Source organism: Trachymyrmex septentrionalis, unplaced genomic scaffold (assembly GCF_001594115.1).
Source record: "Trachymyrmex septentrionalis isolate Tsep2-gDNA-1 unplaced genomic scaffold, Tsep1.0 scaffold11, whole genome shotgun sequence".
In the NCBI taxonomy this organism is placed as follows: domain Eukaryota; kingdom Metazoa; phylum Arthropoda; class Insecta; order Hymenoptera; family Formicidae; genus Trachymyrmex; species Trachymyrmex septentrionalis.
Window position 1 is genome coordinate 2,086,707 of NW_017304228.1, and position 12,079 is coordinate 2,098,785.

The window sequence follows — 12,079 nt, forward strand, 5'->3', positions numbered from 1 at the left end:
AGAGAGAGAGAGAGAGAGAGAGAGAGAGAGAGAGAGAGTGCTTTTCATTTGGTGACACAAGTCGACACAAGTGTTGTTCTACCCTTTGGATGTTTTCTAGTAATGAGACAGTGTAACAATGTGAATTATTGCGTCCTTGTTGTTTGCCAACATTAAACAAGTGATTCACTGTATTACACTCTATCCTTATTGGAAAACATTCTTTGTTATACTAAATGTCAAGAAAGATAGAATGAGATTTATGTCATTGAAAAACATTCTCTATACAAAAATACAAATATAAAAAAATTTCACAAACCTAACACGTTTGAGGACAATGTTTTCCGCTGTAATGTGCTTCCAAACACCGTGCAAGTAATCTCGACAAATTCTTGCAGCGGTTTCCCTCATCTCGGGATTCTTCTCTGACATCTGCCACAAAAAAAAGATATCACAATTAACTGCGATAAATACTAAAAGAAATCGTATCTTCTAATTGTAATTTCTTAAAGCTGGAGCACAATTTTTCTCACCGGCTACAGATCATTCATCTAAACAATTACTTGGCGAGGAAGGTATGTAACAAGAGTAACCAAGAAACTGAGACGTGCGATACAGTTACTGAGATTGTTTGTCCGTTTGTTCGTTTAACGAAGCATGAGATCGGATTTGTGATAATTATATATGAAGCAAATAATGTAAAAGTATCATGCCAGAAGACACGATCGTGCATACGCAATTGAGATCATCTGCTGTTGACAGGAAAAGCGCAAACTAACGCATGCGTATGCGTCATGACGTCACGTCATTACAGTGGATCTCAACGCGCGTTGCGTGGGCTACAACCTTGAGTTTCTATCCTTGAACGTTTAAAGCTATTTTTTAGTGGTCTAAGAATTCAAAATTAATTGTAAGAATCTCTGGCTTCGCAGATGCGACAAATAAAGCATTCGCAGAAAACCTATGGTAAATGTCGTTCTTTGTCGTTTTTTTATAATGAACACAAACTCGAACCACTTTTATCACCCTTGACTGCGAACATATTGGTGGACGCGAAGTCCTGGAGACTCCTATATATTTTTAGATGTAAAAAAAAGGGAGACGAAAATAATTGCTTTCCACTCGATGTACTTAATGTACCTTCTTCAAGCATTTTATAATGTGTATAGAATCAATTAAGTTTTTTCCACAGAAAAATAGCTTAAATAATTAGTCGAAAAATTACAAAATAAACAACAGGAATCTTCATACATTACTTAAAGTCCATTTCTATCAATGTAAATGAATTTTAATTTCGGTCCAACTTTACTGTTTTTTTAATTTTGAAAACTACGATTTAAAAAGATAAATTAAGTTAAATAGAGATTAAAATTAATAATCTACATTTTTATGTAGAAATTAATCTATATATTATATTTTAATAGAAAGACATAAGTCCTTCAGCTATAAGTGCTAAGCTTCTAAGATTTAAGCATTTAGATGATCTTGCACATAAAGAGATTGCTATTTATATAATTTACTATTTGATTACATATATATATATATATATATATACTAGTGTTAAGCAAATGTTTCGTTAAATTTTTTTTCTTGCAATGTTTATTGACAAGTCATAGCTGTTGCTAAATCTTTATAAGTGTAATCAGAATTTCAATCGTAGTAAAAATTTATCCTCACATCAAATTGTTCAGTCTTCAAGAATCTTCAGCAAATTGGATAATGAGCATTTAACTTATCGTAATATAATATAATTTTATCGTAAAAATAATAAAATTAGTTGTTTCTCCTTGCTAATTTTGGGGGAGGGGCGCAAATGTTCCCCTCTTTGCCTACACACCCATATTTATGATTCTGTATAAAAATCAAGAAACGAATAAGGTGTCGATGAGGTGATAAGAATCTATATTTATACGATATTGAGCATTCCTTGACCGCATTTTCGACTTAAACGTGACAAACGGTTTTTGTAACAATTATGTTCCGCTGTAGCGCGCGAGAAGAATTTGCATTTCTCGCATTTTTATTGAGTCTCGAAGGAAGAAAACATAACGCAGAGTTTGGAAGGTGCAAGTAATTGAAGTAATCTTCTATAGTTGAATTGCTTTTGCTTATAAAAAAAAAAAATTACACAACAGATGAGCGTCAATTAATTTAATAAGATTTAAAAGTGTATAGATATAAGAGTATATATGTATATATGTATTATGAGATTTTTTGTATTTCAGATCAAATGACATTGTAGAGAAAAAATGATATCTCTACTTTACGCTTTTCTATCGCGTTAATGCTTCGTGCAGCATTTAGGAATTTTTCTTTTTTTTTATCTTTTACAGACGCAACACACTTGAATATACCGGGTGTTTTAGTCTTAAATTTCTTATTTACGAATTTCTTTTATCTCTGATCTTTTATCTATTTCTTTAAATTTAATTTGATCAATTGACATAAAAAAAACCATTAACATTTTATTCTCAATTCTTTTTTTAGATCTTTAATTTTAAATCTCAATGATTTATCAATGCTTCCCATTTAGTAGTTGCGTAGTCTTTTTTAAAAAGAAAGATAATAGGACATGATTAGAACAAGATTACACAGACTTCGCGTTATTATTTAATTTGGATTCGATTTTCTAATAAATACATCGAAGAACTAACGATTTTTTCGTTAAACGATTGCAAATGGAAAATATTTTCGAGAACCATTTTCCTATATACTTTTCCATTTCTATAATTATCCATCCGTCTACGAACAAATTTATCGAACGAAACTTATACATTTCTACCCAATATGTTTTAGTTTCAGGACAAATATAGATCATAGGATTAAAGTACATTTCATCATGCGATAGGATTAAAGTACATTTCATCACGACACGTGTAGTTTTCGCTTTACATTCTGCATTCAAATGATAACATATATTAATGTACTGCGCACATTAATCCGTCTCTCTGCCGAGATAAATAAATAGTCTGCAATTTGTGCGCAGTTCAGGAATTTGTAACGTCAATGAATGACCATTAGATCTCAGAATCTGTTTTTATGATCTTTGATGTCTATCTCGACATGCTTGTTGTCAAGAATAAAAACACACATTCCGAACTACACATTCTGAAGATTGGATACGAACTAGGCTGTCATATATGATAATTTTTCAGGTCTGTTAATTGGCTATAAGATAAAGAAATCCGGTAATCTCTCTGTCTTGCAGCTAATGCTTAACAGGCATGAAAAATTTGTCATACGACAAATGTAATAATAGTCCTAGATTTCTAGAAAAATATTGTGATTATCGGATAATAGATAAGTGAAAAAATTGATAAGCAGCAATATATACGAGAGTGCAAAATTCATTTAAACCCCTTTCATCCATACACAGTTGTATGCAATAAACGTGTATATTTCATCAGAAATATTTCATGATAAGTTATTTATTTCATTATAAATACTAGTGTAAATTTTTTTCAGAATTGTTATTGTAACACTTCAGAAATATTGAAAAAGTCTACGTTTTTTTCTAAAATTCTACGTGTGAATTTTAAAATATTCTAATATTTCTAAGATTTCCACTCTATAATTTCTGATAAAATGAAATGAAATTTAAGGTATTTTTTTCAGAAATTATAGAATGACAAATTTTTTAGAAATGTTAGAATAATATTTATGAAGGATTCTAGAAAAGATAATGTATACTTTCTCAGTAATGTGTACTTCTGTTCCAATTTGTATAAAAAATTTGAGAACTTTCTAAAAAATTGTAAAATATTTAAAAGTTCTAAAAAATTCTAAATTTTATATAAAAATTCTCAAAAAATATTTACCAGAAAAATTTTTTTGTATTTCTGTAAAAGACAGAATTCGCGAATCGAAAAACACAGAGAACGAGAATTAAAATGTAGACCTCTCTCATGTTGATCTCTATATATTCCTCTGAACCTATGAAATTAGATATGTCGATGTCGAGAAAGGAAACGGAGAGAAGGAAAGAGGACAGAGAAAGCGCAATAATTAAAGGAATTAGAAAACAGTATTAATTTTAACGGATCAATATTAATTAATTAATGTATTTTTTTTAACTTTGGGGAAATCGAGCAGATTAAAATGAAGTGGAAAAGCGCAGCGATTTTAAATCCAAAAAAACAACATTAATTCCAATGAGTAAACATATACTTTTTAGCTTTGGGGAAATCGAGCAGATTAAAAATGAAGTAAATAAATGCAAAGTTTTAAAGAAACGAAAAACAGCATTAATTCCAATGAGTAATCATATATCTTTTTTAGCTTCGGGGAAATCGAGCAGATTAAATTTTTTAAATGAAAAAACGCGGTATTTTAAAGAAACAAAAAACAGCATCATTCTAATGAGTAAACATGTATTTTTTTTAGTTTCTCGAAGAAATCAAGTATATAAAGTGGAAAAGCGCGGCATCTTAAAGAATTACAGTATTAATTCCAATGAATAAACACGTATCTTTTTTAACTCCGGGAAATCGAGCGGAATAAAAATGAGGCGGAAAAGCAGTACCTTAAAGGGTTGGAAAATAGCATCAGTTCTAAGATGGATAAATACGTCTTTTTTTCTTCAGCTTCAGAGAAATCAGGTAGATTAAAAGTGATGCGGAAAAACGCATCTTAAAGGATCGGAAAATAACACATATTTTCCAAACACATATTTTTTTAACTTTGGAAAAGTTAAGCATATTAAATAAAACAAATTGAAAAGCGTGGCATCTTAAAGAATTATAAAACAGTATTAATTCTAATAAGTAAACACATATTTTTTTCTAACTTTGAGGGAATCGAGTAAATTAATGCTCGCTTCCATCAACGTAGATTAACTTTTTTTTTCCATTGGGAAAAAAACTATAAGTGCAACACAGATACAATTAAGGACAAATCGGTTTACATATTTTTAATGTTAAATAATTTAATCTTTTTAATATTATAAGGTTATCGTGACAAAAAATATGTAATTCAGAGAAGTGCGAATCAAGCATTTGTGAGGTCAAATCGAATTGAATCTTTGATAATATATTCTAAAACAAATCAAATAAAATTTGAAACTTTACATCAAATCGAGCCGAATTTTTTTTATTCAAATACGAATCGAATTCAAACTAAAATTTTTCCGAATTTACATTAAAAGCTAATTTAAAAGTAATAAAGTATTTTATAATAATGTTTCAGATTTTTTAAATAAATAAAAATTATTTTCAATTTATAAGAGTCGTGCATAAATAAAATAAATAAAATAGGCAATTGATTCAAAATAAAAACAAAATCCACTATGATTTGATTCGATACGAATTTGAACTATTTGCAGATCTTTGTAATTAAAATGTAATTAAAACGGTTAAATTATTCATTGTGATATAACAGAAGATAATTAATTATTAATACTATAAATATTGATTTGCATTTAAATGTACTCAGTATGCACCAGTATTGCATTAGTTTTAATGGAAAACGCTATTATTCTTCATCTTTTCCTAATCCTTAGAAAAAAATGAGTAAGTTGAATCGAGATTAAAGTTAATCTTCGTCGGTGAAAACAGGCAGGAATGAAGTAAAAAAATAGTTAGGCATAAAGAACCGGTTTCGGTCCTAAATGTATATTTTTTTTTAGCATCGGGCAAATGGAAAAAATGCAACGCAAAAAAAGTCATTACAAGGTCAGAGAAGCGTTTTCCGAGAAACAATTAAAACGAGATGATTAACTCCTTAATTGGCGCATGTTACGTGAACTAGACAAAATTGTTTTGAACAGTGAGAGAAAAATGTCCTAAATTTTAATAAATAATAACAGTTTAATTTTTAATAAATAATAACATTTTTTAACAGTACTAATATAACATTTATTTACGGAGAATAAATACTTGCTACAAAGCAATAATTAAATCAAATTAATAATTCTTGTATAAAATAAATATATATTTAATAAATATTCAAACAAAGATTTACTAAACTTTATTATATTTTTCTCTCTACTTACGATAAACATTCTAAAACGCAGCGCATCTTTTTCTTCAGCGTCAAGAAAATTAGATAGATTAAAAGTGAAGCAGAAAAACATAGCACTTAAAGGAAAAATGGCAGCAATTCCAAATGAATGCTTATTTTTTATTTTTGGGAAAATCGAGCAAATTAAATAAAAAGAATAGAAAAGCGTCTTAAAGAATCGAAAAAATATTAATTCCGATTAATAAACATGTACTTTTTACGGGGAAATTAGATAGATTAAAAATGAGACGAAAAATGCATCAATAAACAGTCTTTAAAAAATATACACAAATATATATTTTTCTTTAACTTCGGGGAAATTAAAACGTAATAAAAAAAATGAGATGCAAGAGAAGTCAAGGTCGGAGGAGTGTTTTCCGAGAAGCGATTAAAGCGAGATGATTAATGTCCGTTTCTATCAATGTAGTTTCATTTTAGTTTAATTAATTTCTTCATCTCTTTCTAATTCTAAACAAAATTTTTTTAAAAAATGAAGAGTAAGTTGAACCAAGAGAAGTTAGTTTCTATATTAATAGAAATGAACTTAAATCTGTTGACAACTGTATTACGTGAAACTACGGTAGGAAAAATTGTTTCGTGCGACGGAAAATATTTCGAGAATTGTGCAAATGAAAAATATTAAGTAAGATTACCTTGTACTCGATGTCCTCGATTCCCATGTCGAAATCTTGTCGGGTGCACTGCGAATAGACTAAAGCAACTAGCTCACTGCTTCAGAAAGAGAAAGAGCAAGACAAAAACGGAAAAGAAGAGTCGACGATGATCCTACGATGTGGCACACACCTAGCGCTAATTACTTTACTACCGGCGAGATTATGAGCTAACTATAATCACGAGACGCGTCACCGGATAAGATAATAAGTACGTGTGCGATTATCACGTCTCGATTCAATCTCCTCGCAAGAGAATGTGCTCGCGGTTGTTGTTAACGTCAACAAAACAAATTGAAGGAATCGGAGACTATTCAGGAAAGGTCGTGCTACAGAATCGTGTTGTGTCACCAGGTATTTCCAGTCGCACCGTTGACGTGGAACTCGATACGCGGCGACGAATGGAAACTCTGCTCGCGAAAATATTTTCACTTATTATATGTAGATATATTTTAGCAATTAAAGTGTCGTGGAAAAGAAAAAGGATATGATAAGATATGATTAAGTGCAGGAGACCACTCGGTTTTAAAAATTCTCTCTAAAAGTTCAGAAAGGCGTAACTCAAGTAACTCCGGTTTGCTTGATCCGCTTGGAATGACGCATCCGCTCACGGCTCAACTCGGCTCGGTTCCACTCCGCTTAGCGCCTGCTTGATACGAGACACACAACGCCAGCATGCTTGTTTTTGTAGTAGCTCCACGAGCGCCAATCGAAAAGCGCGAGAGGATCAGCCAGTGGGGTTAAAAGCGATAATGCGATGCGGCAATGGCTTGGCTCTTATCGTGCATACTGATGCATGTACGTCAGTAGTTAAATCCCATGCCTTTGACTTAAACCGCGAGATAAAGAGAGAAAGGAGAGAAAAGTGTGGAAAAACCGAAAGTACAATATAATGCACCGATTGTTGCCAGTGAAACACACGATTGCAATTTTCTCTGTTAATTCCTTTTTGTGTGATTAGCTGCTACTGCCCAGCTGCTAAGTTCAAAGTACACGATAAATCGAATTGAATGTCGTATTTTCTTTATGCAAATTCTATATATAGGCCTGAGAACAGTCAAATAGAGTCTATCCCATGCAGCTGTAATACATACATTTTTATTTAAAACGAGACGGTATATAATTAAATACTGACGAGAAAAAGAGGAAAAATAAAAAGCCCAAAAAGTTCGACTCTACGGGAAGAATAAACGAGTTCTACAGCAACTTACGTATGTTGTAGACGTTTCCTAACCGTGAATCCTCCTGATTCACACATATCTATCTACAAATTTCGATTTCTACAAATTTCTTTTCCCCATCTTGATACTATTTCCACAGACTCTAAATAAGAAAGAACCTTTTTGATCGAAAAAGTAAAGAATTGTACAGGAATCAAGCCTTTGTACAGGAATCAAGCCTTTTGTCAGAGAAAGTGAAAAGGGAAGAATTTAAAAACGTAGAAAACAATACATGAGGCGACATCTTGTTAAATAATAAAAAACTGCGTCTTGAATCAGTCGGTAAAATAGTACGTTGTTGGTAGAGTAGGACGCTGTTTGAGCGGCAAGCAATATTGATCTTTCTTACATTATTTTTTATTTTCCAGAGTATAATGTATATGATTGTAAGAAGATTTCGAACCAATCAATGAAAATCACTGGGAGAAGATCAGAATTATATTTAATTACATCAAGAAGCTGGCAAAGTAATTTGAAAGTAACATAATATCAAGAATTCAGGTATATAATCTCAAAGAGAGGTACAAAAATCAGTTGATTGAATCATTTCCAAAAACTCCCAGGACTTAAAATGACGGAGATTCCTGGCACAAGTTCGACCACTACTATTTGCGAATTGTAAGTTCAGCGTTTTATATTATATATTAAATTGTAGTATTTTATAAAAAAAGTATTCATACAAAATTACTAAGTTACATTAAACCTAACCCTTTTCTCTTGTGAAAACCAAATATTATAAACATTTTCATTTGTATTGTATCAACATGCATTTTTCTTCTTGTATTAGATGCAATAAGCGCAAACGTTTGTATACTTGTCCACGATGTGGTATAAGCTATTGCGGAGCTGAATGTTATAAGTCAGATACACATACAGATTGCTCCGAGAGCTTTTATAGACAGTGCGTTGAGGATGAGTTAAAGTCTCAGGAAAACAATCCAGTTGCTAGACAAAAAATGATGGAAATCCTTAAGAGAGTACACGAGGCTGACATGGAAAATGATATCTTGGAAAATAATTCAGATAAGGAAAGCATCAGTGAAGAGGATTATCCATTGGATTCAGATGATGAGCAAGAAGTAATAAAAATCAATACTCTCGACAGTTTCGTATGATTTGATGAATGCTTATTCTTACAAATGTATCTTTCAGCTTCTTGATTTGGAAACCAGATTGCAGAATGTCAATTTGGAAGATCCGAATGAGCTCTGGTCAGCTTTATCTGAAGCAGAGAGGCAAGAATTTGAAGCAATGATAAAAAATGGAGAAGCAGAAAAGCTGTTGCCTAAATGGGTGCCATGGTGGACTTGTCGTGTAGAAAAAAAATTAATTCGGCCAATTGAAGAGGACATTAAGGATGCTTATAGCGATTTAAAATATCCTGATTTGATAGATGTACCATTATTTAATGAATTGCAGGTAACAATAAAATTAATATTCAATAGTTAAAATATATGACTTAATTTTATTGTTATTATTTTTTTTAGAAAGCATCTCCTTTTGTACCCTTTAATGTGACAAATGTGATATATGCTTATGCATATGTTGCTCTTTACTATATTGGAGATTATTTAAACTGTGCCGAGGAAGCTGCCCATGTTTTTCTGATTATCTGTGAAAACATGAGAAATAATGAAATCTTCAAAGATATGGACTCTGCAATTGAATCCGTTGTAGGCAACGTAAAAAATGTGAGTAGTTTATATAATTTTTGAAAAAAAAAATCTTAAATATCTTAATATTTTTTCAGATTTTGTAAGATTTTATCAAATACTTCAAAATAAAAAATCTTAGAATATTTCAGAATTTAAAATATGAAAAATTTTGGAAAAAGTGTAGGCTTTCTCGACATTTTGAAAAGTTCGAATTTGTATAAAGGCTATGAGAAATTTTTTGAAAGATAAAATTATTTAAAAATTTTGAAAAGTGTTCTGAAAAAAATTTTACCATAGTATATTATTATTCAATATATATATTATAGGTCGATTGGTTGCCACAAGATGAACAAACTATAACAGCACTAAGAGAAGCTGGTGCTTCTATTTTGCAAGGACCAGGCATTGAAATGAAAACCATTTATATATCCGCGGCACTTTCCGAGCTTCATCGATTACTGACAACAGCGAAGAAAGAAATTTCAACTGGCAAGAGTGACAATCGGGAATTCACGAAGAAATTTTCACAAAAACTTAGCAACGGCACAAGCCTATCGAAAAAGAATATACTTCTGTGTTCAAAAAAGATAGAGTATTATTTATCATGGGTGAAAAGTGCTGAGACAGAAATCTTATAAATATATAACGTGAAATTATTTATTAAAACTGGTACTCAAGGTACTCTTTGTTATCATTTATTAAAATATGAAAAATAATATACTCTATTAGTAAATTCAAAATTTTTATTTGGATAGATATTTCCTTTTTATTTTTTAAAATAAATGAAGTGATTTTTGTCAAGATCTTTTTACATGAACATATATATATAAAGCTTATCCCTGTGAAACAAATTCTCATAATATCTCAATATTTTTAATTTATTATATTTTGAATTTATAAAACTTTCTGAAAAGAAACTTTAAACTTTTTTAGAGTTTATAAATCAGAAATTACAGAATGAGATATTTTTGGAAATCTTAAAATATTTCAAAATTTTTTTTCGCTTACAAAGAAATCTAAAAAAATGTGTAGATTTCTGAAAAGTGTTTCAATTTGTATAAAAAATCTGGGATTTTCTAAAAAATTATAAAATTATTCAGGAATTTTAAAATTTACATACAATTTTGAAAAATTATCTATAAAAGATATTTTTACTAGAAATATGCAAAAGCAACTAATCATAGATAGAAAATAAAAGATATTTTATTTCTGCGTTTTATACACACATATATAACACTTCATTGATCGACACTTTATCCATGTACTTACATACATTTTCCTGTTAATCACTTTTCTGAATGGCATCTTTTTTATATTTCTATGTGCTTTTGTTACTTCGAAGCTAGCAGACGACGTTACTGACATGACATTTGTTGCGATCGTGATGAATTCCGCGAATTATGTAGCTGCAATCAGAGCACGGCAGGGCCGTGCGAAGAGTTTTTAGAACTTTAGTGCAAAAATAAAAATGAGACTCTACTTGTTTATAAATTTTATATTAAAAAGCTTTCTGGGCTTCAGAAAATGTAACAAAATGGTATAATTAAAATTATAGCAGATCACCAATTATATATCTCTGTCAGAAAGTTAAATATATAAAAGCTATTTGGTTAGATAAAAAATTGCATTATTATTAATGTATAGTTTCTCTTTAAATTTTACACACACATACAAGGATTTCATTAAATTTAAATTACTTTCTACTTTTGTAAAGTATAATAAAATATAAATAAATATTATTTATATGTGTAGCGATTAGCTAAAAAAAAATACAAATTTTGTATTAGATTTGTGTACTAGAGAAAGAAGATTATTTGCACGTGCAAATTAATTTAAATAGAGATAAATTTAGGTACAAAGAATAAATATAAAATAGATATATTTAAATAAAAAAAATTCGGAGCCCCTTAGCACTGGAAGCGCGTTACCTTTACAGCGCAGCTCTCCTTTACACGGTCCTGAGTGGCAATACTGGCGAACTGATGATTGGCGATCAGACGGCTCAGTCGGCTGCAAGATGATGGCGGATGAGAGGTTGTTTTTCTCAAACGCCGTCCAACAATTGGCAAGATGTTTGGCCGCTATCAAACCCACGCCGTGGGAAAAAGTAAGTAGAATCTTCCCGAAAGAATTCTCCGATTAAACGTCTATTTCTCAATCACGGACAACTATCGTACTCCGCGTTTTCCATCGATTTTATCAGGGTTAACAACAGGAAATATCAGCTGACGTTCTGACGTTTCATGTTACGACATAATTCACAAGGATATCGTGCCACTTCTAGAAATTATAGTTTGCGATGCGTAATAATTAACGTTGTCTTATAAAAAATTATGATTGCAACTTACATAATGACTTTTAAAAAAGTCTTAGAAAAGTAACAATGCATTTTTGCCGCGGTGTACAAAAATACATTCCAGAAATTACGCAGTCAATATATCAAGATTACATGATCAATATACAATTATTTGTAAAATGCAGAGAGAAATCGGCATTTTATAAGATTATAATTATTTATAAATTTGATATATATAAGATTATATATAAAATATATAAT

The 12,079-nt window shown here is 30.5% G+C and overlaps 3 protein-coding genes across 10 annotated transcripts in view; 2 read left to right on the forward strand and 1 right to left on the reverse strand.

The window, feature by feature from the left end:
• LOC108750712 (choline/ethanolamine kinase) overlaps positions 1-7,333 on the reverse strand; it is an 11,057-nt gene extending 3,724 nt beyond the window's left edge. Inside the window, exons 1-2 of one of the 2 annotated variants that reach the window (XM_018490386.1) lie at positions 6,630-7,333; positions 299-411 (exon numbers count right to left, since the gene is read on the reverse strand). In XM_018490386.1, coding sequence (XP_018345888.1) covers positions 299-411; positions 6,630-6,656 — 140 coding nt within the window. In that variant the 5' untranslated portion in view covers positions 6,657-7,333. Of the gene's footprint in view, positions 1-298; positions 412-512; positions 832-6,629 lie in introns of those variants that run through there. The other variant, XM_018490393.1, reaches the window with a different exon arrangement.
• LOC108750724 (zinc finger HIT domain-containing protein 2) lies at positions 4,368-10,192 on the forward strand. Of its 4 annotated transcripts, none has more exons than XM_018490436.1 (6): positions 4,368-4,577; positions 8,236-8,485; positions 8,655-8,946; positions 9,020-9,286; positions 9,355-9,558; positions 9,849-10,192. In XM_018490436.1, exons 2-6 carry the CDS (start codon positions 8,439-8,441, stop codon positions 10,158-10,160), a joined length of 1,122 nt encoding a protein of 373 aa, XP_018345938.1. In that variant the 5' UTR covers positions 4,368-4,577; positions 8,236-8,438; the 3' UTR covers positions 10,161-10,192. The 4 variants fall into 4 exon arrangements, with proteins under 4 accessions (XP_018345938.1, XP_018345911.1, XP_018345929.1 ...); XM_018490409.1 differs by lacking the exon at positions 4,368-4,577 and adding an exon at positions 7,788-7,858 and having other exon boundaries at positions 7,968-8,485; XM_018490427.1 differs by lacking the exon at positions 4,368-4,577 and adding an exon at positions 7,793-8,168 and having other exon boundaries at positions 8,238-8,485.
• Positions 10,193-11,533: 1,341 nt separating this feature from the next.
• The window catches only part of LOC108750802 (phosphatidylinositol 4-kinase alpha), an 11,573-nt gene continuing 11,027 nt past the window's right edge, over positions 11,534-12,079 (forward strand). For 2 of the 4 annotated variants that reach the window (XM_018490574.1, XM_018490592.1), the window contains exon 1: positions 11,534-11,633. In XM_018490574.1, coding sequence (XP_018346076.1) covers positions 11,540-11,633 — 94 coding nt within the window. In that variant the 5' untranslated portion in view covers positions 11,534-11,539. The remainder of the gene's footprint in view (positions 11,634-12,079) is intronic. The other 2 variants (XM_018490565.1, XM_018490583.1) reach the window with 1 other exon arrangement.